The 27,936-nt window shown below is 43.6% G+C and overlaps 2 protein-coding genes across 2 annotated transcripts in view; one reads left to right on the forward strand and one right to left on the reverse strand.

Annotated features, from left to right (window-relative positions):
* atxn7 (ataxin 7) overlaps positions 1-22,526 on the forward strand; it is a 28,103-nt gene extending 5,577 nt beyond the window's left edge. The window contains exons 3-13 of the mRNA XM_076751151.1: positions 844-1,056; positions 1,251-1,319; positions 7,038-7,142; positions 11,834-12,125; positions 14,930-15,258; positions 15,518-15,600; positions 17,096-17,376; positions 17,562-17,751; positions 17,935-18,056; positions 18,144-19,296; positions 20,547-22,526. Of these exons, the coding sequence (XP_076607266.1) occupies positions 852-1,056; positions 1,251-1,319; positions 7,038-7,142; positions 11,834-12,125; positions 14,930-15,258; positions 15,518-15,600; positions 17,096-17,376; positions 17,562-17,751; positions 17,935-18,056; positions 18,144-19,296; positions 20,547-20,564 (2,847 nt within the window). The 5' untranslated portion in view covers positions 844-851 and the 3' untranslated portion in view covers positions 20,565-22,526. The remainder of the gene's footprint in view (positions 1-843; positions 1,057-1,250; positions 1,320-7,037; positions 7,143-11,833; positions 12,126-14,929; positions 15,259-15,517; positions 15,601-17,095; positions 17,377-17,561; positions 17,752-17,934; positions 18,057-18,143; positions 19,297-20,546) is intronic.
* Positions 22,527-23,797: 1,271 nt separating this feature from the next.
* psmd6 (proteasome 26S subunit, non-ATPase 6) lies at positions 23,798-27,887 on the reverse strand. The gene is made up of 8 exons (XM_076751162.1): positions 27,634-27,887; positions 27,043-27,248; positions 26,093-26,238; positions 25,793-26,012; positions 25,455-25,563; positions 25,155-25,323; positions 24,128-24,205; positions 23,798-24,031 (listed from the first exon to the last, which is right to left on the reverse strand). The coding sequence occupies exons 1-8, from the start codon at positions 27,776-27,778 to the stop codon at positions 23,935-23,937; spliced, it is 1,170 nt and encodes a 389-aa protein (XP_076607277.1). The 5' UTR covers positions 27,779-27,887; the 3' UTR covers positions 23,798-23,934.
* Positions 27,888-27,936: the final 49 nt, after the last annotated feature.

Here is a 27,936-nt window from a genome sequence, read left to right on the forward strand (position 1 = left end):
TGATCAGTAAATCTTAAAAATGTTGTTATGAACACTTTTCCAACAGTGTTTTGGTTACATCTCCTGTGACTCAAGACACACACAGTTTTTTTTTTTGTACTTCTGTCATTTTGATGTGCCTATGGTTGCATCTTCTCGTGGCTCATATGTTTTAGATTTAAATGCTTTTTTTTTTTGCATGGAAAGTAAGCAAAAAATTGAATATTTATTTGTTAATTCAGAAATTGTGTATGCATGACGGCTTAGTAGGCTTACACTGTAAATATATTGAGGAAAATCTCAGAGTCAAGTCCTTATTTATTGACCAACACATACAATGGAGTCAGTTATTTAATTTGTCTATAGTCCAATATCACAAATGTGCCTCATCCTGTCAGTAATTGATTGGATATTGAAACGGACAGTGAACTTTCACAGCTATATAGTATGTAACACTATATATCATGTATAATAATAATAATAATAATAATAATACTCCTACTCATGCAGTGTAACCAGAGTGAACCTGAGCTTATGTATTGTATGTTAATAAGCAAGGTTTAATTAACCACCAAGCCAAGTAGATGAGCATTACATGTTAAAAAAAAAAAAAAAAAAAAAAAAGCCATAAACTACCCACAAACCTTCAGATAAACTGCCAGTCAAGTCGCTGTTTGTCGTATGTTGTATAAGCTTTGTACTTGTTGCTTGTCAAGTGGCCACACACACTTTTTTTTTTTTTTTTTTTTTTTTTTTTGAGGGGCGGGTGCCGTGAAACAACACGCGCTTGCCCGTGTCAATCAGTGAAAAAGTCCTCCTATCCCGAGCGCGACCAACGCTGACTCTTGTGTTGTTACATTGTAGCGGAAAGAATGTCGGAAAGGGCCGAGGATGACGTCAGGGGGGAGCAGCGCCGAGCAGCCAGGCAGCAGCTGAAGCAGCAGCAGATCCAGCGGGGAGAAGGCTCCACAGCAATGGCGACGGTTGCGGAGCGGCGATCATTGCCTAGTCCAGAAATAATGCTGGGGCAGCCTTGGAGCAACTGGGTCGACGCCGCCAAACTCCACGGCAACGACGGTGAGTTCCCCAGCGTCCCGAATGTGCGCGACGAGGCGAGGTGGAGCGCGACAGTTGCCAGTCCTGTCCTTTTTTTGGCCGATTGCATGCAGTTTTTGGTGGAATATGAAGAAACGCTACTGGTAGCAACAGCACGGGCAGGCAAGCAAGTGCAACTATTTATTTGTCTGTGTGTCGGATCGCCTCATTTTCAGGTGCTGAATCGGAGGAAAGTTTCAAAGACTTCGGGAAAAATCGAGAAGCCATGCGTTTGTGCAGAGAAGGTGAGTGTGTTTTTTTTCTCACTAGGGCCAAAGGTGTATTTTGGTTCTGGAGGTTTGCACACACACACTCACACACACATGGATTCAAACACTTTACACCCGTCGTTCGGCCAGAATGTAAAGCTACTGTAAATCATGCGCATTAGGAATTTACAGGACAACCGGATATAATAAGTTAAACATGTGTGTGGTAGTTAACATTTGCATATGCCCCTAAAATAACTTAACGGTGAACAACTTAGACTCGCTGTAGTTGGGTATAGGCCCAAACATAGTAATAACAATGTCATATTCTGCTTGGAGGGTGCATTTATTGGATTTTATTGTTCAACAGCCACATTTCTGCCATTTTACATATAAAACCTTTCACCATATTTCTTGTCAACACTTACATCTTAAGACAACAACAAGGTGTTTTGCCTTAGGAATGTTAAGGTAGCCACAATTTTAGTAAAAACTTGTGATTTCTCAGAACGAGAACCCCAAAGGAAAATGATGGTGTTCAAACATCAGTTGGGACTTTTTCTAAAAGTCCCTTCTTAGTCATAGTTATTCAAATGATCTGAGGTTGCAGTGGAGCTTGCTTCTGTGTCACACACACACAAATATGACCAACACGAATGTTTTTGGCACCACACATTTAAATAAATATTTCATTTCATTGAAACTGATGGAAATGCTAAATGTAAGATAACTTTTTAGTGCTTTCCCGCCAACCAGCATGTCATATGCATTTCTGATTTATTCAGGCCTGACATGTAAATTCTGAAAGTCTGCCATCACTGTGGATTACAAATAACAACCCGACTGCTGCGATAACCAGATGATTGGATGATTGTGTTCCTGCGACTTTTCTCGCTAAACATCTCGTAGGTTTTCCTAATTGTGTTTTTCAAGGCTGATGTTTAATCATTCTGTAATAGGCACTAACAGAGAACGGTTCAGTCATGACAGAATAAAGAGAAACATCATCTGATAAAAGCGTGATAAAACCCACAGTGTCAGAGGCACACATCATCTGGCTTCTGAGCCACGGAGTGATGTTTCAGAGCAGTTTGTACTTGAATTTTATTTTTGGAAACACCTCGATTAGCGCTAGCTGATTTGTCCTGCTGGCAGGCCTGGATTTAGAATGAGCCTCACCACATAGGTAAATTGTTACAAGTAAATGGCATCTTGTTTAATTACGAATCCGCAGTCGTGGGCTATCCGGCCTCACCAGGCTGTAAGACTGACAGCAGAATGAGCAAGTTGACACGGAGAGTTGAAGACTAACCTGTTTATTTAAGCCAGAATTAAATGAATGAATGATGAGTCAGCTTTCAACCACAGCTATGCAGTGATCGTAGTTTGAAGTCTAGCTTGTTTAAAGGTTTCATGCATCACCAATATTGTGCACTGTCTCAAGTAGTCAATTTGACAACCCTCTTGAAAGGTCATATTCACAGAAACGCTATGTTTATTTTGCATTTTATGCATTTCTGCAACACAATCAAAGCTACTCTCAAACACTTAAGAAAAGATTTGTTTATTTCTTGCCCAAGGACACATAAGCAGGGCATGTCAAATGTGACCTTGCTGTTACAGTACGTTCATTCGCAGCTACCAGGACACCAAGATCAAGATGTGTCCTTTTCTGTTAGGTGTATTGTAGCGATGAGTGCATAGTGAAAATAAATGTATTCTCTGTTGTTTTCTGTTCTGAAATTCTGTCTGTGGGTATGATTTGGCAGAGAAAAATGGCACTAATTAAGCAAAAACCACCAGGATCATATTCAGACCCTCAACATCATCATTAATTGCATAGCCAACAACAAAGCGATCACTGTGGTGTGAATAATTGTCCCAGAATTTGACAGACTTATGTGACTCCTGATATAGAACACCTTTGGACACTGGTCCGTCCAACATTGTGGAGGCAGGCGTTTGTTGGAAGAAGTGATTTCTGTATTTTGTATAGAACAGGGCATCTGTCTTCAATGAGGAGTCATCATCAGGAAAGATGGCACATTTCACTTCAGTCACACGATTTTGGTGTGCACTTCTGATGTCATCAGTGTGTGTCCAGCTTTGGTTTCTTTTTTTTTCCCCCTCCACATGTTGCTGTGAGGGAAAGGGTTAATTGCAGGCTACTTCACAGGGCACTTATCTGATGTTGAATTTGCATTGGTCAACAATGTGGCCTGTGTGCATACCCTAAGACCATTGCACAATGTCACAGGCAAATGAAGCTCCCGATGACAAGAAAAATAGAGCTTTCCGATTTCATGCAAATGCTGTAGGGTACATTATACTGCACGCATTGGGGTGGTGGCTGACCTACAGGACTGTTGTCTGCTTTGTGAGGACGAAAGGCCGTTAGAAAAACAAAGAGATTATCCTATCTCCAGGTCAAGAAAAGCATTTTCAGAAGAAGACAGAGAGACAAAATGATCTTTGAAAATTCAAGGCTGTGAGGTCATTTGACATGAAACTGGGTTGAAACACGTCTCCGTCATATCGCAGCGTCTGTCAGTGACTGTTGTTTGTGTCATGGGGCTGATCAACACATGCTGCTCGTGGCAGAAGTGTGTGTTCATACCAGAATGTTATTCTGTGTGTGTGTGTCTAGTAGAGGTATTACAAGTGGATGACTACACCTTTCCGCCATGACTCATGACCAGATTCCTCCTGTGGTGTAAACGCCATTGTAGCGCTCATAGATGATTAACACATTGTAAAAATGTATGGCAATTAATGACTGATGTATTCACTCATCATCTGTCTGGCTTTTTATAGATTTTAGTGTGGCACTGTCACAGTTCGGGAAGCTGGGAAATGTAGAGCCAGTGTCAGCCACAGGTCAGATTCAGCCAGCGTGTGTGCTGCTCAGAGGCAGCCAGAGCTGCTACTATTCCACCTAGATCATTCATCACTGCCACGGATGAGGATGCTGAAATTAACTGGACTCTCATTCTCTTCCTCTGTCTCGTGCTCATAGGCTCTCTTCCTCCTCCTCCAGTGCAGGTCCTCTGCTCACACTCTCTTTGTCTCGCTGAGGCCTCGGCCCGCTTCTCTGCTCTCTTTCTCGCCGTGTTTTTTTCCTCTGTCGCGCTCCTTTCTTGGCTTTGCTCGGTTGCTCTGTCTCTTCGTTCTCCTCCACCGTGACTTCCTTTCTCTCTCTCCTTCTCTCTCTCTATCCTTTTCATCTCCTGTTCGCACAAGAAGAAAATGGAGATTGAGAACAGGGCAGACACAGTGGTGTTAGACCACATTTCAAGTCGGGCCATTTTAGCTGTACAGTTCAGTTGGTGCCAAAGCGTTGAATGCAGGGTGGCAAGGCGATCTAGCAGAGCTGCTTTTATAGTTGAACAACCCGTTTGGAGAACGCTCCGAGTGAACAACAGCAGCAGTTTGGGAATGAGTCCCGTTTGACCTTGCTATTGATCCAGCAAGGAAATGTGGTTAGCCTGTTTCAATAAAGGATCCGAGAGAAAGTGGAGTTTTAATGGAGAATGCATGGGAAGTTATTGATTTAGCAAACACGTGTGCTCTCTCATTATAACTTCAGTTTGCTAGTGGTACAGGAGACTGGCTCATAGAGAGAACTGGATGAAAACAGACATTGCAGAACCGAAAGGTTACCCAGAACTTCCAGGCCAGCTTCCAACCACTGCTTTAATGGCTTACGCTCCTCCAAGTGGCAACCAGTGAGTACTACCCTCCACATCCCATTTTAGCACTTGTCATCGTTGCAGAGTAGTCAGACCCTTGCTTGTGCACATCAGCAGCGTGCTACCCAACTAGCAAGTTCTATATAATTTACACGCCTTTGTCCATTAAGTGAAGACATTTGCCTTTTCTCTGAGGCAGACCTCAGCCACTGTGAAAGCGCGTCTTTTCGCTCCACTGCTGTTGAAGGAGACACTTAGGAGAGTGGTTTCAGACAATTGACACACACTAAGTAGCATCAGGCCTGTCAATTCATCCACACAAAACTGCCACTGACCTCTCTGAGAGGGAACCGGCCAGGTAGGCCCTTTTTATAGGGTCTTTGCTTAATGGCCCTCATCCTTTGCAGACTCAGCCGGTGATGTTTGGAGAACCCTTGACGGCCCTGGTGGAGTACATATTGGAGAGGGGCTCCAGCTCTCTCCTCTTGTATGCTATCCTCTGCTCATCTCATCATAACGCCCCAGGCAATCTCTTAATTAGCCTCCTTAATTAGGTGGGTTCTGGTTTTCTGCGCCAGGGTAAATTTTGATCACATTCTGGTGAGGAGCGGCACTTCCCTCTGATTTGCCTCAGAGTGGCTTATGAAGCGTGAGGCTTGGTTCATGCTATTTGGTGGCTAGAGATGCTGGAGCTGCAGACCGTGCTGTGCTCGCGTACCTTGGCGTTCATGCTTCTGGTGTTTTTTATGATTGTGCACCTGAACGTTGCGCTGCATTAGTGGCACTGCAGGAACATGTACATTGACCAGAGGGGAAAAAAAGAACCACTGAAATCAGCCGTTTCTTCTTTTTTCTACGTTTCAGTTAACCCTCGATAGAGGCACTGTACTGCTATAAATTTACTCCATTACTCCACAACGTCTTCTTGTGTTAAGCATGAGCTGGCTTTAGAGGAGGAGGTTTCAGATCAATCCTGACTCATGAGAACGTGACCAGCATTACTCGATTGGAATATTTTAATGTTAGGAATTTTAAACATTTCTGTACATCTCACTGTGACATGCCACGTCTCAAACTTGACAGACTGTCAAGAAATCCAGCAACACACTGTTTTGATTGTAGGCCTGCTAATTGATTATTTTCACTGTCAGTTCATGTGTTTTCTTAATTTTGCCCTCAATCAGTTTATCATTGTGTCGATAAAATGTCAGAAAAGGTTTTTAAAAAATGTCCACCTCAATTTCTGAAGCTGAAGCTGCTGACCTCAAATTGCTTGTTTAGTCTGACCAGCAGTCCAAAAACCCAAAGATATTCAGTTTACTATCACATAAAGTGAGAAAAGCAGCAAATCTTCACAAGTGAGAAGCTGAAACCAGAGAACACTTTATTTTTCACTACAAAGGTTAATCAATTACCAAATGTTGCAGGTTATTTTTCTTTTAAGCAGTGTTGCAGCTCTAAAATAAATCCTTTCAATCATTGAATTAAGTTATCCAGTAGAAGAACAACACAGGAAACATGAGGGGAAAGCCATACTGAACATTATTTCATGGTGAGAGGTCTAACCTGATTTAAAGTCACAGATCATCCACGCTCATAGATCTTGTATGTACTGTGTTTTTTTTAGATCTTGGAGAGACGTTAATTCTTTGACAGCAGGTTGCCTCTGGATTGCCAGCTTTGCCCTTTTCCTGCCTCTTATTAGTAGGACGTGTTCTCTATGATGAATGGGGACCGGTACCTGGGAGAGATCAGTGTTAGCATGTGCAAACAGTGCTCATCAGATTGCCTTGAGTGAACTCCTCAGATTTTTAATATTCTTAATATGGTTACGTGTTTTGCAATGCAATGATGTCTGAATTTTACTCAGGTACATGACCAAATTTCCCTCTTGGTGCTGTGCACAAAAAAGGCTATCACTGTTGTTGTGACAGCAAACAAATGATGGATATTTTGCTGTAGATTCACAGTGCACTGCTAACAGGGGCAGCAGGTGAACGCAGGCCTGTTTCATTTCACTCCCTTGACTTGTGCCCTGTGTGGTTGATTCTTCCCCTGTGTACAGACATGCCCATATTTGGCCAGTGTCCCGCACAGGACGACTTCTACCTGGTGATGTGCAGCCACTGCGGTCAGGTAGTCAAGCCCCAAGCCTTCCAAGCACACTACGGTAAGTGTTATGCTCATGCACACAAACACACACACACACACACACACACATATACGCCAGTGTGCATGCATGTATTCTGACTGATCTTTCACACTAAGACCATGCAGTTAGTTTCATGAGTTTCTGAATTTTATAAATAACCCCTCACAAGAAGAAAGGTGAGACGGTAGATTAGTGAAGAAGGAAGTCACAAATTAGTTTTCACCAACAGGAACCATATACCACTTCAAGGCTGGTGCTGAAGCTTAACACTTGAACACTCTGTGGTATTACTTCTCCCTCCGCCTTTGTATTCCCCCACCACTTTTTCTTGTCCGCACGGTAACCTGAGAAGGGACGCCACAGACTTTGATTTATTTATTTATTTAACTCACTGTGTGTGTTTACAATTCCCCTGTTAATATTTGATGTGGCTCTTTGGGTCTTCGCAGTAATGGACTTTTTTTAACACGTTCGTATCAGATTTCTGGTTCTGTTAACACTTGAGGGATGTGTGTGTGTGTGTTTTTTTTCAGAGCACGGATTTTCACTGCTTGGTAGTTAAGCTGGATCTCTGACTAGAGTGCTTAAGTAAATGGATGAATTATAGATCTGTGAAAATAGTGACACTGCATCACCGTGGATCTCGTTAAACTTGACAGTGTTCACGGCGAGTTCACAAACACCCTCAATTGCTGAAAGAAATAAGCTGTCTGTTCACTCCCGAACTCATTTCCTTGAAATGGTAAAGAAGGCTGTCTGTTAGAGTGACACCTACCATATCCTGTCGTGCAGGGCTGTTTAAAGTCAAATTTTATATTAGTCTTTGTAAGTCAAGTCAATTTAAGGTGCCAGGAATTGTTAAAAGTTGGTTCACGGGGCCTCTGTGGAAATCTGATGGCCAATACAGACTTAGTAGCATCAGTTTTTGTCCCATCCTTCACTCTCGGAATCTGAAATTTCTTCTTATAACTTGGGTCTTTTTTGTCCTAAATGTGTATTGAGTTGTAGTCACTGAATTCTTTTTCAGTGGTGTGCGTTCCCCATGAGGCGTGACAGCAGTCACAGTTGTTAAAGGAGCCACAAGAGGGAGGTATAACAGCACATGGCTCTGAGAGGAACTGCCTTTGCTACTGTGTCAACGACAGTGAAAGGACGGCCTCCTCCCACGCTGTTAAACATTATAGACTGATACAAGCCTGTCTAGACCAGACTCTTGCTTATGAACTGCAGCATCTAGTTGAGTTGTTATACCTGTCTGAGGATTTTGAATGATAACTAGACAAACACTGGAGGGAATTACAGAGTCTATGAGGTAAAACAGTACCGACAACATCCCAGCCTGTGGCCATGGTACGGCTTTAACATGGTGGTACTGTGCATAATCTGATACATGGACCACAAGTATCCAAAGTGAACAGTGGTTTCAGGCTGGTTATAGCTGTTCCTTCAAACATGTATTGATGAGTCATTCTGTTATGTGAGCACAATGTCTGTAATATTCTGATGCGGAAAAGCAGAATGAGGAGAATTTCCTTAAAAAAAGAGATACAGACTCATCCAAAGTAATCCCTCTCAGTCACCACTTATGACCCGCGAGAAGTGTGTGCGGTGTCTGCGCCTCCAGCGACTTTGCCCTCTGCCCATATTTTCTTACTGTGTGGTGCTTGGGATGTTTCGGGACAATGTGTAGCTCCCAGCCAATACCAGCACTCAGGGTGTGCGTAAAAACACAGCGACCAGGTGCCAGATTTTAAACATGCAGTATCTGACAATGCAGAGTAACAATCTGATACCTTGCGATGTTGTGGTCCAGAGATCGATGTGGCACTAAGATTTAGCCAGCAGCCCGCCATAATTGAATGCATGTAAATGACAGTGGAAACACTAAATCTAATATTGACACTGGTGATGGAATTATGTTGTGGATCTGTCACATTTGGCCGATACCCAGTCTTCTCAGTAAGGTCACCATCGCCACTGATTCTGACTTCACGCATCAGATTGATGCACATAGAATAACTAATTGTTCACCATCACATGCTACTGAATTCTTGTTTTGACTAATTTATACAGATTGCTTAATGAGCAGCTAATGGTGCCTCCTTTTACTTCCATTCAAGTGAGAGTTGTAAGGGCTGAATAGGGCTGACACTAATGATTGTTTTCATCATCGATGAATCTGACGATAATGTTTTTGATGCATCGCTTAATCCTTTAGTGGTGTCATTGTCAGGAAATAGCAGAAAATGCTGATCATAGTTTCCCATAGCTTGATGTGATGTCTTCAGATGTATTGTTTTGTCTCACTAGCAGTTTAAAACCCAAAGATTTTCCATTTATTGTGATATAAAACAGAGAAATAAAACGGAAAAAGTTGCAGTTCTTTACATTTGAGAAGCTGGAACCAGAGAATCAGTTTGGCATTTTTAATGACTTAATTAATAGATTATTAGTCATTGCCGCTTCATTTTCTGTTGATTGAATAATCATTTCAGCTCCATGCCAGAAAAGTCCAAATCTAAGTGAAATTCTGTGGCTGTGCTACTATATGTGGTCACACAGAGTAGAGAGCTCTTGCTGTGATTTTTCCTCCCGGCTTCCTCCCTCTGATGTCATTACAGGAAGACCCCATGTGGCGTTAACACAGGCGAAGGCACTGATCTCGGCACCATCGAGATGATCTCAATATGATTTTAGCGTGCCTCTTTGAGCCCATCTGTCTCCCGTTAGGTGTTTGTGCTTCTCGGCTGAGGCTTGTCCCAGCAGGGGTGACACTCACCGCAGAACGGGAAGCTGTAAGCTCGCCTGCCGTTTTATGCATCCATTTATGAACCTGTCGAACAAAGACTTTCATGCACTGCCTCGGCTGAGCAAACACACAAATACACATATTTGGATGATTCGCCTTGAGCCCAGATAGCAAGGAAGACTGAGCATAGTGTATTTATTAGTTTTAGTAAAAGAACAAGGTGATTATTGTTATACAGCTACTGTACAGGGGCCAAGCTCCGGCTTGAACATGGAGCTTGTGGAGATGGTAGTAAGGCCATCGCGCTTGTTCGTTGTTTTTTTTCTCTCACTCCCACAGTCAGGGATTCCCCTTAGCACTGAGCCAACTGTTTGACAGTGTGAAATAGGATATTAGGACTCCTCCTATTCCTTGTGTCTGTTGTCTGCCCCACCCACCCCACCTTCTTGACTCTCCTCTTTTATTCCTCTTCCACTGCCGCTGGTGTTGGCTCTCTTTTCTGAGTGTTAGTGTTGTCAGTGTCACGCTGGGGTTGCCTGGTATGAGTTTGTGTGCAGGGTGTGCTGTTGACTGTGACTGGGACAGGATAAGACAGCAGGGGAAGGAGGGAGGAAAGGGGGGAAAGAAAGGCTGCTCAGGAGAGGGAGGGAAGATATCGGGAGGGTGGCGTGAATGGGTGTGTAGAGGGAGAGAGACCCTTAGGTGAGAAGAGGGCACTCTTAAAAGCTTTTTTTTTCTTCTTCCTTAAAAGGGAAATTGGAAGAAAGCTGTACATCTTGAAGGTGTGTGTTTTTGTGTGTGTTGGAGGCTGAGGGAGTGGCAGCCCTGTGCGTGCATGTGTGTCAGTATCTCCTCCACTGTTTCTGCAGCAACAAGCTTGTTTGCAGATCACCAGCTGAGACTGAGCTTTGGCCTACAGCCCAGTTCCCAGCTACACCACGGCGTTAGCCCAGTTAAAGGGGAGCTAACCAGGCCCACACCTGTGTTCCAGTGTATGTATCAGGGAGCTTCTGCCTGAGTTGCAGAAAACTTGCTTTAAAAATATGCCTTTATTCTTTTGATACTTTCTTCTTTGGCAAATGATTAACTCTAGACTCTCTGAAATGAGTCTTTGTTGTAATGAAATGGGTATATGCTGTGGAACAGCAGTGGAAATGTCAATGAAATTATTTTGAGTTTGCTGTTTCATTGTTGTATGCTGTCACTAAAAATAGCAAGTGATGAGAGCCTCCTTTGAAAACTCAGACCCTTTAGTGCTTATTGTGGGAGCACACGTAAGAGACCAGCGTGTGATGATGTTTGGAAACCATGGCGCACTTAAATTTTCCTCAGAGGAGAAGCTATTTAGTTTTGGATACAAGCGCTTTGTGAACTTTTTTTTTTTTGTCTTTCATCTATTTTTGTCTTTCCTTCCACAACTCCTCCTAACCTTTTCTGCTGTCATACTGCCTTTTATCAGTTTGCACTGTCGCTGTTCTAAGAAGCTCAGGCAGGAAATGAAGCTCTTGACCTGTTGGCCAGTTCTATTTTAGGCTGAGTTGGCATGAATCACAAATGCTGCTTATTTGTTGTCGAGGTAACCTCCTCACCACTGTCAGAGGAAGATTTGTATGTTCCCATGTTAGTTAGATTTGGCAGACACTTTTATCCAACGCCGATGGCGCAGCATTGGGGGCAGTTTAGGGGTTCAGTATCTTGCCCAAGGATACTTTGGCGTGTGGACTGCTGAGGCCAGGGATCGACCTCCTGATTGGCAGATGACCGTTCTACATCCTGAGCTCCAGCCGCCCACATGTGTCTTGCCTTTGCTCCTGACTCATGGCCCAATTATTGCCACGTTTACCCACATAGGCTAGTCTGTTATAGCGTTTAATCAAAGCTTTGCCGTGCTTAATTGTGATCATCTTATTGAGTTAACTATAATGTTTTGATGCCAGCCTGGTTTATACTGTCACCCCAGAGAGAAGACACAGTTCGGCCAGCAAGCCAGCCTCAACCTCGCCCTTTCCAGTGTCGGGCAGGAACCGGAGCAGCGGCAGCGGACTTGGGCCCGGGCTGGGCTCGGGGTCTATAGCTGGAGTGGCAAGTGGAGGCATCCTCGGTCGTCCTTCCACCGCTGGATCCGGCTTATCCTCCTCTTCGACGTCCTCCTCCTCCAATCCCAAACTCCTCAAACCAGCCAAAGAGAAGCTGCCAGGCATTCAACGACGACCCCCCTTTCCACCCTTCAGGGTGATCCAGCCGGACAAGATGTAAGTGTCACTGTGTGATATTTGCAGTGTTGTGTGTTGCAAAGATTGTGCACTCTGCCGATATACAGTATATATCAAGACGAGGGCTGAGCAGTTAAGGACTTTTATATCAAAGTGGCGGTTTAAAAAAGTGAAATGTAACAAATGTAAGTTAAAGTCAGGGACTGTTGATTTCATTGGCTGTAATGATAACTGCTCTCTGTGAATTTATTCAGCTGTAGTTAATTAATGCTAATTCGGTGAGTTGGCCTAGCAACAAAAAAGAAATCTTGGCTGTTGCCTGGTTAACATGCTCTCTGGTGTCTGTTTACACTCGCCTAAAGATGGTTTTGTGGAAGAAGAAATACCACTTGGTATCATTTTTGCCATTTGAAAAAAAATAAGGAGTGGGCTGTGTCCTTTTACTGTTCATAAGTTGAGTAGCAAGTTAGTCATCTCAGTGACCGGGTAGGGCAGGAGTGGGTGATTCATTTTTACAAGGGGCCGCATGAGAAACCTGAGCTGTGTTTGAGGGCCGAACCAACAATAACTTGAACTTAATTCTGCTCAATATTAATTTTTTCCCGTTTTAAAAAGCAGTAAATTATATATTTCGATTAGCTGCTACTGGTAATCAGAAGTAAAAGGATATTCTGTAAATGTTTCTATAAATATAAGAAATTGTGGTGTTGGTCAAATAGGAAAATACTCCTATAGAAGTAATGAAGAGTAAAAACAAAAACAATCATTACATCAGTGTTTCATTTTGTTGTTAACATGTTAATTTTCCCAAATACTGAAAAGGTATTTTGCAGTGTGTTAAAGATCAGCAGCTGATCAACTTTATACAAAAAGCAAAATGTGCTTTTAATGTTTTTCACTTTTACTTGTTCAGTGGAAAAATCCAGTCTGTCTTGGACTTGAACAAGTGCATTGAAATCTGGCTGAATGTCTGCGTTCTCTTCAAAAAACAGTTCACTTTTTCCAGCCATTTTGTGGGGTATGACATAACTTGCCTTGACTGCTGCATCTCCGGATGAGCAAAGTTTAGTAAAAAGTCCTTGTTGATTTTGCAGCTTAGCTAGCAAAGCATCCGACTCCCTCGCGCGCTCTGGATCAGACAGCTTCTTGTATTTCGCCTCATGTTTGGTTGTAGTGGCGATTCAAACTGTAATCCTTGAACACAGCGACCCGTGTACCACAAACTGAGCTCACGGCTTTAACTTTCACTTCTGTACAGAAATATTTAGCCTCCATGTCTTGTTGAAAATGCGACATTCGGTATCAAGTTTTCTTTGTTTGGCGTCAGCTGACATTTTGGGGGCTAGCTGGCCAGCATCACTTGTAGCAGTATACCCATGCATGTGCGTCTTTACGTCAATTTAAAAAACAAAAAAACAAAAAGTTTCGCTTTTCAAAGTAAAAGCAACACAGTTGTATTGTGTGCACGGCGTAAATACTTTTTCATTTATGTTCTAATTTACGATTGACCTCACGGGGGCCGGACAGGGATGCCCCAAGGGCCAGATGTGGCCCGTGGGCTGTGAAATGCCCAGGTCTAGGGTAGGGGTACCTCATTTAAGTTTTTAGCCCCAGTCCAGACCCCAGATGTTTAATATTTAATAGTTATCTGCTGAATGCTGATGTGTGATTGACTCCCATCCATTGTAGTTGGCAGCAGGGAGAGAGAACAACAGACTGCTGGTGAACAGATTTGTCTTAATCTCCAATATGAACTTTTAAACACATTATATTATCATTTTACGCTCATCCCTTTTAAAAGTTCCACGATTCAGAGCTACAGGGCAGAGCTCTCAGTAGTATTATCAGGGGTCTTCAGTCTCATAAGAAAACATTATCAGATGTGACACCAGCAGTGTGTAATTGTTACAGTAACTGTCCAACTATGTCTGGCTGTTATCAATCAAGTATAGCAATGCTCTAACTGTAAATGTCATACATAGACTTGAATATTGATGAATAATAGCTAAGATTAACACTAATGTTATATCTTAAAAACGCGCCCTAAATTTGTCATGTGTTTCAGTATAAAACCGGGCCAGTTTACTGAGAAGTTGGCTTTTTACCTAATTTGCATAATGTAGAAATGACTTGATTTTGGGATCATCCTTGGTACGATCATATCTTGTGGAGACCACAAATACAGACCTGTACATCAGTTTATACAAAACTGTCACAATTTAAAACACAGTATTCATCAGTCAGAAGTTTTTCTACCAGTAGAGGTTTTGCTTCTGTTTCTACTAAGATTGCTATACCTTTATCTGGTTGTATTAGGCCATTTAGGTGATGAAGTATCTTTTTTTTTTTAAATTTGCTGGATTAGCCAGTTAGTAGTGAACAAAATGGTATAATCACAGACAGTACAAGTATCGTTTACATATACTGAATGCTCCCAGCTCTTAAAGCTAGTGTTCACATCACCTCATAGAGTCCTGTTCTGATTTCAGTTCTCTTTTAATCATATTTCCTCAACTCTGGCTCGTCTAGTCATTGAACAAGCTGCAGTCTAAATGAAAGAGACGAGCTGTATGTGCAGTGTGTGTTCATTCATTATCAAAATCTCTATTTCAACCAGGATTTGTGTTCAGGAACTGTCTGAGAACAGTCGTGTATTTTGTATTTTGTTTTTGTTTCTTTTAACTTTGATGAATGATGGATCATATTAGATTTATGTTTTGTCCTCCCAGCCCCATCCATACGTACACATCTGTCTCTTACCATGCGTTTCTCACTGGCTCCGTGTTTCTAACTCTCAGCTTCCTCCTTGCTGCCCTCTTCATCTCTGTAACCTTCTCTTCCAGCCTCACCCCGGCTGTCAAGGTGGAGAAGATGCATCTGGACTCGTCAGCTAAGCTGGTGCAGGCCCCATCTGCCCCCGCCACCACCTCATCCTCCTCTACATCCTCCTCTAGCACCACTGTGAGCTCCAACACTACCACCATCACCACCTCCTCCTCCTCTTCATCAGCCCTTAAACCAGGCCTTAACTGTCCCTCCATACCAAAGCCCCCATTACTGGCCCCGGGTCAGATTCCCAACGGCAAGGGCCATCTCTCAGTCCTCTCGGACAAGAAGCAGGACAGCAGCAGCAGTGCCAGTAGCAGACGCCACCTTAACAAGAAAGTGACAGGTCAGTTGGAGGCAGGAATGGAGGGAAACTACTGTTCGGTTTTGTGCTCTCAATATTTTGTATTGTCAGCTCTGATTCATGAATTCAGTTTAGAGTATGACCTACAGTGTTTTGATGCTGTCTCAAACATCCAAACATATTCTGTCATCTGAGGCTAATATTTTACATAACACAACTTAAAGCTAACAGGGCAGGTAATTTGTCACAATGCATGTAAATAACAGTCTTCCTCTCCCTCACTCCTCTCCTGTGCCTTCAGAACGCGAGTTCAATCCAGATATCCACTGTGGCGTTGTGGATATGACAGCTCGGAAACCATGCACAAGATCCCTAACATGCAAGGTAACCAGTGTATCTGCATTGTTTAAACTGTATCATTCAAGTTGTTAAGCTGGCAGTGTTCCACACAGATCCCATTAAAGGACCAAATCCTTGATGTGGAATTATTTATTTCTAATTTTCCTCCCTGTTTGTGTGACAAACTAAAAACTATGGGATGCTGCAGCTGTTGTATATTTTTCCATTTTGAAAAGAGGATAAGACAGTTTTTGGACATACTTGTGGAAGCAAGCTAGTGTCGTGGGTGTTTCCCAGAGCAGGGGCTGACTGACATTTGAGAGTCAGCATTTGTTGGACTCGTGCTGTCAACTTTTGTGATGTGGTACTGACTGCACAATACTGCCTGCAAACTTTCATACAGAGGTTTTCCCCCCTGTTTTAGTTTTGTTTATGTACCATTAGCAGTTTAATCAGCCTCTTTACAATGTTCAACATATGGGAAAAACCGTGATGCTGTTAATTGTGCATTCCTCTCAGAACATGGAGGCTAGCTAGCTACGTTTACTATTGCTCACTCTGAAAATGGAAATCAGTTAGCCTAGCTGGTTAATGTTAGAAATGGTTTCCACTAGATTTTGGTTTTCTTTCATTTCAACACCTGCTGAGTCATCAGCAGCTCCTGCACAGCCGCAGCTCCCGGCTCAGTGTTGTTACCCTGCATTATAGAAAGAAGGCTTCCAGCTGGTTTTAACTGTTTCACTTTCACTGATTCAGTTGTGGTGATGACCAGACTGATCAGTAATCACTGCAACTGATGGTAACCTCATCACTTCATATGTTACCAAGTATAGAGTAATGTGTGGAGGAATCTGAGGGCTCACATCACCGATGGCTCTAAGCAATGGCTAAGAACTTCTTGCTTTTCAGTGCCCACCCACACACAAATTACCACTATCAATTTTTTTGAGTCAGAAGCAAATATTCACAGCCCATGGAGAACACTAATGTAGGGGGCGCCATCATAAACTGGATTTTTTTCTATTTGGTGGTTACAATTTTGGCCAAATAATTACACAAGGCAAAACATACACCAAGCATCTGCATATTGATTTCATTATAAGAATAAATTTTAGCGTCTGTTCTGACTAAATCATTTGCTAAAACATCTCTGCAGTTTTTAAGAAATGTTACTCAAAGAGAAGTCAATTATTTACTTGTCTGTGACTTTTTCCGCTGCAGGTTTGGTAGTTTCTGCCAGCAAGACAGATTAAGACTAAATAAACTACATTATCTGTGTTCTATGAAGTTTTTGGGAAGCGTTGGAGCTCTGTGGCACACAGGGATGAGCTGTAGATTGAGACAGTGTTCTTCAGTAAGCTCAAGTCATCAAGTTGCTGTCGTGCTTGGAATTTGGTGACAATAATAAACATGTACAATGTCACCAGACTTATTCTTTAAATATTTTTAAGATTGTTGTGTTGATTTTCAGCAAAGTCACACATAAACCCAAGCAAATAGATAACATTTCTGACCTCTGACCTTTCCAATGTCCCACCAGACACATTCCTTAAGCCAGCGGAGGGCGGTGCCAGGGCGGAGGAAGCGCTTTGACACGCTGCTGGCAGAGCACAAGAACAGAGCAAGGGAGCGGGAGAGGGAGAGAGAACTCCACCAACCCCATTCCCAGCAAAACCCCTCTCTCAGGGACCCACACCCCTCCTCCCACCTCGCTGCTGCCCATGACGCCCACCAGGTCGCTCATGGCAACGGCCCTGCCCCAGACGCCTCGAAGCCTTTGCCACTCGGCAAGCCCAAATTTCACAGCCCTGGTCTTCCACGGTATGTCCCGCTCCAATTTTTAGTTTTGTCTTGTGTGTATGTGTTATGCGGAGCAACACCAGACAAACTAGCCTTCATCACTGAGAGGTGAAACAAACAGAGTTACAATTTAGCATTTGACACTTTTTGTATGGCTCTTTAAATAGTTTTTCTGATAATTACCAGCCACTCTATCTGTCCATCAGACTAAACAGCAGTCATGGAGGTGGTACCCCCGGAGACCCAGCAGGAGTCCACGAGTCACCACACCATCCCCAAACAACCCCCGATGGGTTTTCCCGACCCTCCAGTGACGAGGGAGAGAATGAGGAGCGGGAGGACAACACTGACAAGCTGGACTGTCACTATTCAGGTTATCACCCTCGACCGGCAGCTGTAAGTGCGCTCCAATGTCGCTGGTCTTTGATCAGTCAGAGACTGAACGTTCTTTATTGTTACTGTAGCTAAACTAAACTAAATCCTTTATTTGTTTCAGAATTTCAGAGTTCAAAATTTATGATGAATGTGCCTGCTTTTACAGTACCAAAATGGTAATCAGTGCCCCGTATCTTTTCCCAGTACTGTACATTTGGAAGTCGACTGTTTGGGAGAGGCTGTTACTCCTTTGACCGGCGATGGGATAGAGTGCGATGTGCCCTTACCACAATGATGGACAAGCACGTCAACTCTCAGATGTGGAAGTAAGTCTGTCTAGCTTGGATTTTATTGATGGTGAGCATGCTTGACTTATTAATAGTCATAGCTAATGAGTGATATTCTTGTTGCAGGAAAATCCCCTTGGCCTTGGAGAACTCCTCCTCTGTTGCACCTACCCATAGGACAAGCACAAATTCCCATGGTAGCACTCCTTCTTCAGGCTTTCTGGGCCCCCCTGCCACCTTGCCCCAGACTCCTTATAGCCAATCCTATGAGGGCAAGTCCGTGCTCTCCTATGGGACCACCTTAAATGCCCGCAGCTCCCCACAGGGCGGGGCTGAGCACCCGGCCTACGGCATTACGCAGGCCCGACAAGTGTCTTCGTCGCCGCAGATGCCTTCAGCCCACTCGTCCTCATCCTCTTCTTCTTCAGCTCCTTCCCTAGCCTCAGGCCGGGCGCTTAAGTCCCGTTCCTCCAGCAGCAGCACTACCAAGTCGTCATCGTCCTTCAGGCCCAAGGAGATCTCCTCTGGCTCCTCCACACCTGTCATCCCCAACTCAACTGGTGGGGGCAGCATTGGAGCCAATAGTAACAGTAGCAGCACTAGCTTAGGCTTGGGGAAGAAGAGGAAGAACAGCTCTATCCTTTCTTCATCCCACGGCCCCTCTGAATCATCCTCTTCTAATGCCAACTACTCTTCCTCCTCCTCCTCTTTCAAGAAGAACTGTGCAAATGTCGGCAGCTCAGGGAGCACCTACCACCACGGCTCATTAGGTCCTTCATCCTCATCGTCATTGTCCTCCTCCCACAGTGGAGTCCACAGCGTGGGGCTCAACTGTGGCCCCACTGTGCGGACCAACTCACTTAGCCTCAAGGCCGAGCCTTCTGGAGGTTCAGCAGGCGGCTCCTCAGGGCCGCCAGCACGAGGTCCTCCCTCGGGCAGCCCTGCAGAGTCCATCAAGCGCATGAGTGTGATGATGAACAGCAGTGACTCCACCCTTTCCCTGGGGCCCTTTGTCCACCACCAGTCTTCATCCGACCACCACACCAGCTTCAGCCACCACTCCTCAGACGGGCGCCTGGAGGGCAAGAAGCGCAAAAGTTCTCCTGCCTCCAGCAGCATTAATAGTGGAGGTGGGGTAGGGGGGCTCGGAGGAGGAGGGGGACCAGGACCAGGTAGACCCAAAGTGGCCAAGTCACCTGCCATCAACAACATCCATGGGAAGCATGGGCGGAGCATTCCAGGGACACCAGGGCTACCAAACAACTCCCATTTACATCAGGTGAGCAGCGGAGGGATGTGTTGGATTTTGTAGCAGTGGCCTTTAGCGCATTCTGACACTTGTGTTCCCCAAGAAAAGTGGGGAAAAATTGTACATTTATGTGTAAACACGCAAAAAATCCTGTTAGCAAGATTAGCACCAGTACTATTTTGGTCACGTCCACCATTGGACAAAGTCCCCTCATGTACTCAAAGGAGATAACAGTGTGTGACCTAAAACTGTGTTTGTATTTGGACAAAAAGCCAAACCTGGAACTGAAGCAGTTAATGGAATTCAGTTGACATTCATTTTGTTGTTTACACCTGGTATTTTTCCACTGTGAAATGTCAAAGACATTGAAAAGACAAAGACAATGAAAAGAGGTTTTAAGAAACGTTTCAGTCACTTAATCACAAACTGAACGTGTGTATGTGGGAAGAGAAATGGCTCCAAAGAGGCCGAATCATCTAGGCCCAGATTACAGGTGCATGTGTCATTCAAATGATTAAATATATCAAGAAAAAAGCTAACATTCAAGATTACTTGTGTCATTGTTCGCTTCATTCATATGCATAAAATTCACCCAAACTCTCCTGAAGTCAATTTGTTAAAGCCGTCTTCTCCATTGTCTTGAAAGTGGTCTCTGTACCACAGATATTACAGACATGTCTGAGTCTGGTATGACCCCTCAACTCACCACTTCAAGTTGAGCTGTGACGTAGGGCTTATGGGAAACGGTGTTTGTCAGAGGTCACTTAAAACCATAAGTACTAAACAAGATTGATTGTTTTAAAAAAAAAAAAAAAAACTTCTGTCCGCATCTAAATATATGAGGCGAGCCACATTGCTTACTGCTGAGAGGCTCTGTTCTGAGGCTCAGGGTGGTTACAAATGTCAGTGGGATTTTAAATGAGGTTCTCTCACTTCCGTGGTTGTGGCTTTTCACTTTGGCTCTCTATAAGAGGGGAAATTAAATAGGAATTATAGCTTTTAGCTTTTACATGGATACAGCGTGTCAGCTGAATGAATTGAAAAAACTGATGGAGCTAAACTTTACACTGTTTGAGCTTCACGTTTACCCTGAAGCAGTCTAGCCTGATAGCAAACAGAACACGTTTTTTGATTTTTTTTTTTTTTTTTACACCTTCATTGAATGAGGTCAAGATTTTTCTCCCAGGATAACTTGTGAGACAGTGAAGTAACACCAGAACGAGTCTCCAGACAGATTACTTAACTCTCTCTCTCTTTTTTTTTCTGTCCCTCTACTCCAGCCAAAGGCTCGTCCCTGACAGTGGTGTCCGGCTTCTGTGTATGGAACCGGCAGGCGGACGGGGAATAGTCCGGAGCGGTCTGCATGCTGCTCTGGGCTGCACGAGGCCTTCTAAAATCAAACCCACATTACTCTCAGCTTCCCACAATCCTCAGGGTGGAGATGATCTGGACTGCCCAGTGAAGTCAATGTGGTCCTTACTATTTCTCCCAAAGCCATGTGTGTGTGTGGGCGTGTGCGTGTGTGTGGGTGGGTGGGAGTGTGTGCTTGCACGCATTTGTGTGTGTGTGTGTAAATGGGGGTGGGGGGGGTGGCACTGTATGAGAATAGCATGGAGTGCCAGGGGTCCAGTGAGCGAGCCAAGGACCCCCCATGCAAGTGTTGTCCCAGTATTCTGAGAGGTCTTCCTGTCTGGTTGGAACAATAGCAACAGCCATGGGTCCCTTGAGCTGCGGTTCAGAGCTCATTGGGTTCAGGTTAAGGGCTGCAGCGACAAGCCGTCATGACGCTGAGCAACTGGGGAGACAACAAGCTGATCTCTTCCTTGTTTGTTAGAATGAGTGCGTGAATGTGCGTGCGTGCACGAGTATTTTTCTCATGTCAGATTCTGCTGGACTACTGGAATTTCCAACTTAATTACACCCCCAGCGCCTGATCTCAGAAGCCTTGGAAGGAGAGCAGGAGGAGCAGCAAACTGTTACTTGCAACACCTTAAACAACACACAATCACCTTGTTGTTTCACTTTCCATTAGTCTGACTCTCTCTGGCGACACGTTGAGTAACCTCGGGTTGCGCGCCGTAGCCTGAGAGGAGCCCTAGAGACGATCTGGTCAGTTCTTTTATTATCCAGAATAATTATGCAAGTGTTACCTTTTTATGATTTCTTATGAGCTTTTTACACTGAACTACAAAGAGTCTTTGTAGACCTGGTGGAGACAGTTATGCTTTCAAATGTGAAAAGGACGCCTGATGTGCCCATTCGATTGAATCTTTTGTCACAGAGATAGCTTGTTGTTGAGGACACCTGTTAATTTTCTGAATCTTTTCATTGTGCAAAATGATCGCCACAGTAGACCTACCCCCAACTGTGAACAGCACTAAATAACTACTTTCTCCACAGGCACTGCTTACTTGTCCACAAAGCTAGCCAAAAGCTGCTGTCAGCTTTGCCAACTACTTTTTTTTTTTTTTGTTAACTAAAAGGTAGGCAGTCTTGCTCATGAAGCGGTGATGGTGCATTGCCTGTGTGGATATGAAGAAAATCTGTGCAAACCGTATTATTGCCACATCTTACCTACTTTTTACCCATACGGCTGTGTGAAATCAACAGCTGTCGTGGGCAGATGTGAATTGTAATGTTTATTTTTCCTACATAGGGAATCAGGTATGGTACGTCTTAACTGGAGCAAACTTTATGCACGTCACCTGTCTTCTGTGGGTTTGATTGTCCCTCCAAAGTGTAACCACTACCCAAGCTCTGGGTGTTCAAGATTCAATGCCTCGCCGTAACACTACATCAGTGTGTGTCGAGAGATTTGTCACAGTACAACGGATAGCCAGGCATTATACTCTGTTCCTTTGTCAAAGTGGAGTCTTAAATCAGGCAATAGTTGCCCATCTCGTTGGGAGATTTGCTTATTTTGAGTAGTCTCGAGTGGGTTTTATGGTGCGAGATTCATTGAGATGGCTTCAGGGGACATATTCAAACTTTTGGCAACACCTGTTGATTTATGGAACCTCCACTGATGTCAGATAGTGTGGAAAAGTAGGAGAGACATTTTTTTAAAGAAAGATTCTTAATTTAGCTTTTTTCTTGTAGCCTATGTATCAAACAAGTATTGAAGTATCCCTATTTGAGAATACATATTTTGTTAAGAAATTGTACATAGTGAAATATGTATTTTTGCACAGGCATTTTTCGTACACGCTGAATTTTTGGTACAATTTTCAAAAAAAAAAAAAAGTCATTATTTATTTAGTAAAAATAAAAAAAAAAAGATGAAAAGCTAGAGTGGTTCACTGCCAAGTCTATATAATGCAATACGCCTATATGTAGAAGCTGAAGCATCTCGTGAATCATGTACTGAGAACCTTTAAGGAACAAAGATGAAGTGTTGCCACTGTAGCATGTGTCTGTCTGACAGAGGATACCTTTATTCACTTTTCAAGGTCTCAATCACATGTGCTTTTACAAGACATTTTATGTTGCCTATGAATCAACACAACTACAACAAAAGTTACTACGTGACCCCATTAGCCTGTGATTTTGAACTGTCCTGCAGGCTTGAAGCTGTGCCCGTTGTCTCACCAGTTTCCACGGACTCTTCAGTCACGCGCTTTTAGACCTTAAACACATTTCATGATTGAAACTCTTTTTTATAAAAGGCTGAAGGGACGTAAGCAATCACTGCAAGGAAGAGGAACACTTCAAACAGTCCAACTGCTTGCATTATCGTTGCCAAACAAGTAATTTGAATCACAGCTTTTAAAGTAGTAGTTTGCAGCTTTTAAAAGAAATATCAAATTAAGAAAGTGCCTGAATTTGTTTCACCCTGACTGTTTGAGGACAGTATTCTTTAGGTTGTTTTACCTTACTTGAATGTTCGAAGTGTTTAGGAGTTTGCTTTTAAATCTGCCTATGAACCCTAAATGTGGTAAAACCTGAGCATGTCAGCTGCCCATTATGAAACACTTTAGTATTGTGTGTTTTTCTTTGGGGAGGGGGGAGGTTTATCCAAGTTTTCCAGACAAGACGTTGAGATTTTGTGTTGGCCTCAGCCTGTGCGGCTTAAGCCCCCTCTGGTTTACTGGGATTTGTACGTAAAAACCTTCAATCAAGTGTTTTGTTTACCCTCAAACTCGACTGACATCTTGGCATTGTTTCCCAGAAGACGGAAACACCGCGAGGATGTTTTTTTTTATTAGCACCATAGACTTGGAATGTGAAAGTGAGAGAGAATACAGCTCGTGTTTGGGAGGAAAAAATAAATCCACCATTCATACTATGTAAAAGCGTGTATAGATTTTTTGTATACATTATCAAAATCATTTTCAGCTGGACTTATGTATTGGCTGCTATGTAATTCATGAACAAAACATAGGTTAGAATTAATATTTAAAGAAAAAAGATTGTATAGTATATTTGTTTTGTAACAAGTTTCTGTAAATAAAATAATTTATACTGCTATTTATATGAAATGATGTCTCTGTCTCTTTCCTAAAAGAACGAAAAAAAAAAGCCTTGTAATTCCAACAGTTAAACAAATTTTATTATATACACAATATAAGAGTCACTTTGTCAGACAAACTACAGGTTTGGATATACCAGTCAGAAGGAGCAAGTCCCCCTATGCTGTCATGAGAAAAAAAAAAAATATGGCCTCTGCAGTTACATGTTGATCACTCTGGACAACTTCTGGACTCTGTTGAGCAGCAAGTCACCCTTCTTTATGGTTTCCTGGTACTGCCAGTTTTTGCTATCGGGTCTGTAAAGAAGATCAGGAAAAGAAAAGATTGAGAGTTCTGCCTTCGGTTACTGGAATATCTCTGAAGTATTGAGGTTTCAAGAAAAGTGACATTACCTATTGGTTTCCACAATCTCATTCACTTTATCAATTTTACAGTGGAGGCGGCCAGCAGCAATGAATCGGGACAGTTCCCTGAGGAAGGAGAGATTTGGTTCAGTTAGCCAGAACAGAAACCAGCGACAACGTGACGCTTCCCTAAAACCTTAACCTCAGCATGGTGTGGAAAAAAGGAATACCTACAGTTAAAGGAATAGTTTTGGGAAATGCGTTTATATTGTTTCCTGCCAAGAGTTAGATGAGATGATTGATACCGCTTGTGTCTGTTGGGTGAACGTTGAGCTACAGCCAGCAGCTGATTAGCTTAGCATAAAGAATAGTAACAAGGTAAACTGCCCAGGCTCTATTTAAAGGTAACAAAGCTCACCAAATAGCAGGTTCTATCTTTTTTGCTTCATCTCTACAAAAACATGTTGCAGATGTGTAGGGATAAGGGCTTGACTAGTTCTCGGCCTGGTGCAGTAACTCTCGATGACGGTAAGAACCACCGTACAAACTGGCCGGCGGCGGTAGCTCCTTATTTTCCAGACGAGAGGTATCAATCCTCTCATCTATACAATTTCCCAAAACGTTGAAATATTCCTTTAATGTTCCCAGAAAGCCTTAATTAAAGGCTATTTCATGGTGACTCAACACTAATGCCCACTGATGGATAAAGGACTGCACATGTAAAGCTTACTGGGAACAGGATTCAGGTCATTTGTTCTCAGTTTATTGTGTCTGTGTTGTTTCGTCTGTCCTTCCATAGAATTTGGGCCTGTAACTCCAGATGTGAGTTTTCAACCGGATGCTTGAAAAAGGATGAAAAAACGCTGATCCATCATGCATCTAAAAATGCATCACTAAAGCTTATCTGACAGAAGTGAGCACTCAAATGCCACCCGGCTCTAAAATCCAGAGAACACTAGAGAGAACTACAGCGAGGACTTGTGTGGTCACATTAAGGCTCAGCTGGTGCACAAGATTAATTTTCTTTTATGTCTCCAGAGGATGTGGCATATGAACGGGGTGTACAGGCACTCACTGGTCAATGAACTCCGTGCTGACGCCAAAGGCCTCAGCCATGTAGCCCAGGGTGAGGGAGCGGTAGGACTCTAGCAGCTGGCTGTAGGCCTGGATCCTCATCTCCCTCACATAGTAGCGGTAGTGTGGCGCAAAGAGCCAGTCCTTCTTCATCTCCTGCTCCACCATGGCTGTGGCACAAAGAGTCATTATTGAAGTGCCACAATGTGGTCTAACAGGCAAAATACAGTAGCAAGGAACACAGAGGGAACTTTATGAGTTTGCAGGGATAAATGGCAAAATAAAGACCAGGCTTTCTCACCCAGAGACTGGAAGAAGACAGAGTAACGGCACTCGTACAGGGAGAACAGATACTGGCGGACAGACGGCAAACTGTGGAGCACCTCCAAGATCTCTGCTCCCTTTATTACCTGAAGAGGAACACATTTCATTACAGCCATAGTGCCAACTTACACACATACGTGTCCCTGCCCATAACCTGGGTGAAGCCATTTCACACATCTAGTTTACATACTGCATATAGAAATGAAGCAGTCAGTCGAACTCATCACCTTTTCACTGCTTACACTCTTATAAAAAAAGACACACAGACAAACTTCCCCAACAGGCTTTCATGAGTACACACACTCTGTCGCCTACCTTTTCACGGAGGTCAGGCCGTTTGAGGGCGATCATGCAGACGTAGACGGTGTAGGTGACAAAGGTCTTGTAGTCCATGAGCTCGTAGGAGGTGAAGGTAGAGACTGTGTCGAGGAAGAGCTCAGCAGCTTGTTTGAAGTCCCTGATGGCCACACAGTACAGGCCCTGGTAGACCTTCAGACGATTCCTCCTGTCCCAGTCTCCCCCCTCCTCAATGAGGCTGTGGGGACGGACATGCATAGGTAGATGAGTACTGGAAGTGTGGGAAACGTTTCAGAATGAGGAAGTCGGAGCCTTTACCTCTTCGCTTTCTCCGAGTTGCGTGTGATGAGGTCGCTGTCCATGTAGAAGAGGCCGATCCTCAGCAGGTAGAAGACGATGTCTAGTCTGTGACCCAGAGCCACTGTCTTGTCATAGGTCTTCCTGAAGGCTGTCAGAGCGCCCTCCTGTGGACGTACAAGACAATGTCAATGAATCCGCTGCCATTCAAAAACATAAAGGGAAAAGAGCCGTTTTAGGAGGGATGTAGCAGCCACTGTAGATGATCTGACATCCTGAATACTGAGAAGCTGACATCATGTGGAATCGAGACTAAAAGTCAACATGCTGGAGAGCGCTTCAGTAGCGCTTAGGATTTTGGCTCAGATACAAAACAGTGTTGCTGAGTAAGAAAGACATCAGTGAGTGATATTTTCTATACAAAGCATAAGCGTGATCAAGTGTTGGTGATATTAACTGGTTCAAACACCAACATTAAACAAACACGCACTCTGAAAAGTGACTTCACCAACATCTGAAGTGAGCAGCTTTCAGTGGATCACAGTATGTGTTGTGAACAAAAGCAGGAATGTGCTTGTGCAAAGGAGACACCTGACATGAGTTTGTCTTGAAACTGAATGACCTTACATGTGCAGGTTAACAGATGATTCTCTGCTAAATGGGAAGCACCGCGGATCACTTCTATCAATATGGCCACAGAGTTCAGCCTGGATTTGCAAATGGGTTTTAATGGCGTCACGTCTTCCCTTTCTAAGATCACTGTGATCACTGCTTCAGGAACACATTTTTACAGATAGTGCAGCTGATGATAGAAGTTGCATATATGTAGAGATCTGCCACGTGCCTGTTTCTATTTCCCCAGGTACTGCAATGAAACAGTGATAGATGGAAAACATTTACCACATTGGCTCAACAAAAACACCCACAAGTGACCCGTTTTACTTGTCACACCGTTCAGGACATTGAGCTACCTTGTCTCCAATTCTGATCAGATATTCAGCCTTGGCCATCATGGCGTCTCGTATCTCGCTCTCTCCCAGGTTCTTCTCCGCATCCTCCAGTACATCATCCAGGCGCTTCAGCTCCTCCTCGTTGGCCTTCTTCATTTTACTCAGCAGGTCCGCGTCCAGCTGCCACTTCAGGTCCTTGCACAGACCTTCATAATACGGCGCCATATCTGAAGCAGAGAGAAACCAAGTTTGTGTAACACGTCTTATATTTACGATCCAGACAGGTTTTACGTTTATTTTGAGCCTCTTTATTTTGTGCCCCTACATTCCACTCGAGGAAAACGTTAAGTAAAGAACATAAAAATACACTTAACTCAAACAACCCTTCATCTGATTCCCTGTTGACTTGCCAACTGACGTTTGCTAATAGTTAGCCAGCATGCTAATTCCGACGTGATGGTCGTTATGTTCACGTAGAATACGTTTTTACATTTATCTGCAGTTATGAGACAAGTATCCGCTCAATCAAATGTGTGTGTGCGTACATTGACGTACATAACGATCAGACTATTAAGGGTTCATGTCACATAGTACGGTGATATGCTAACTCACTGTTAGCTTTGATAGCGTCCATGAGCTCAGTCTTCACTTTAGCATCCTGGCGATGACCGTCCATCGTGAGCAGAAACTTCAGTTGTGCTATCCTCAGATCGGGGTTCTTGGGCAGACCCTCTTCCTCTAGATTCTCTAACGGCATTTTTAGTCCTAAATACAGCAGCAAACACACAAACTGAAGGCTTTCTTTGTGCAGACAGAGTCCACTACTCTCCGTTACCAGCTAGTCAACGATGACTACGGAAAACACTGAACAGTGTTGCTTCCGGTGGAGCGTCAGTCAACGAGGGGAGTCAAGAG

The sequence above is a fragment of the Chaetodon auriga genome, chromosome 2 (genome assembly GCF_051107435.1).
Source record: "Chaetodon auriga isolate fChaAug3 chromosome 2, fChaAug3.hap1, whole genome shotgun sequence".
In the NCBI taxonomy this organism is placed as follows: Eukaryota; Metazoa; Chordata; class Actinopteri; order Chaetodontiformes; family Chaetodontidae; genus Chaetodon; species Chaetodon auriga.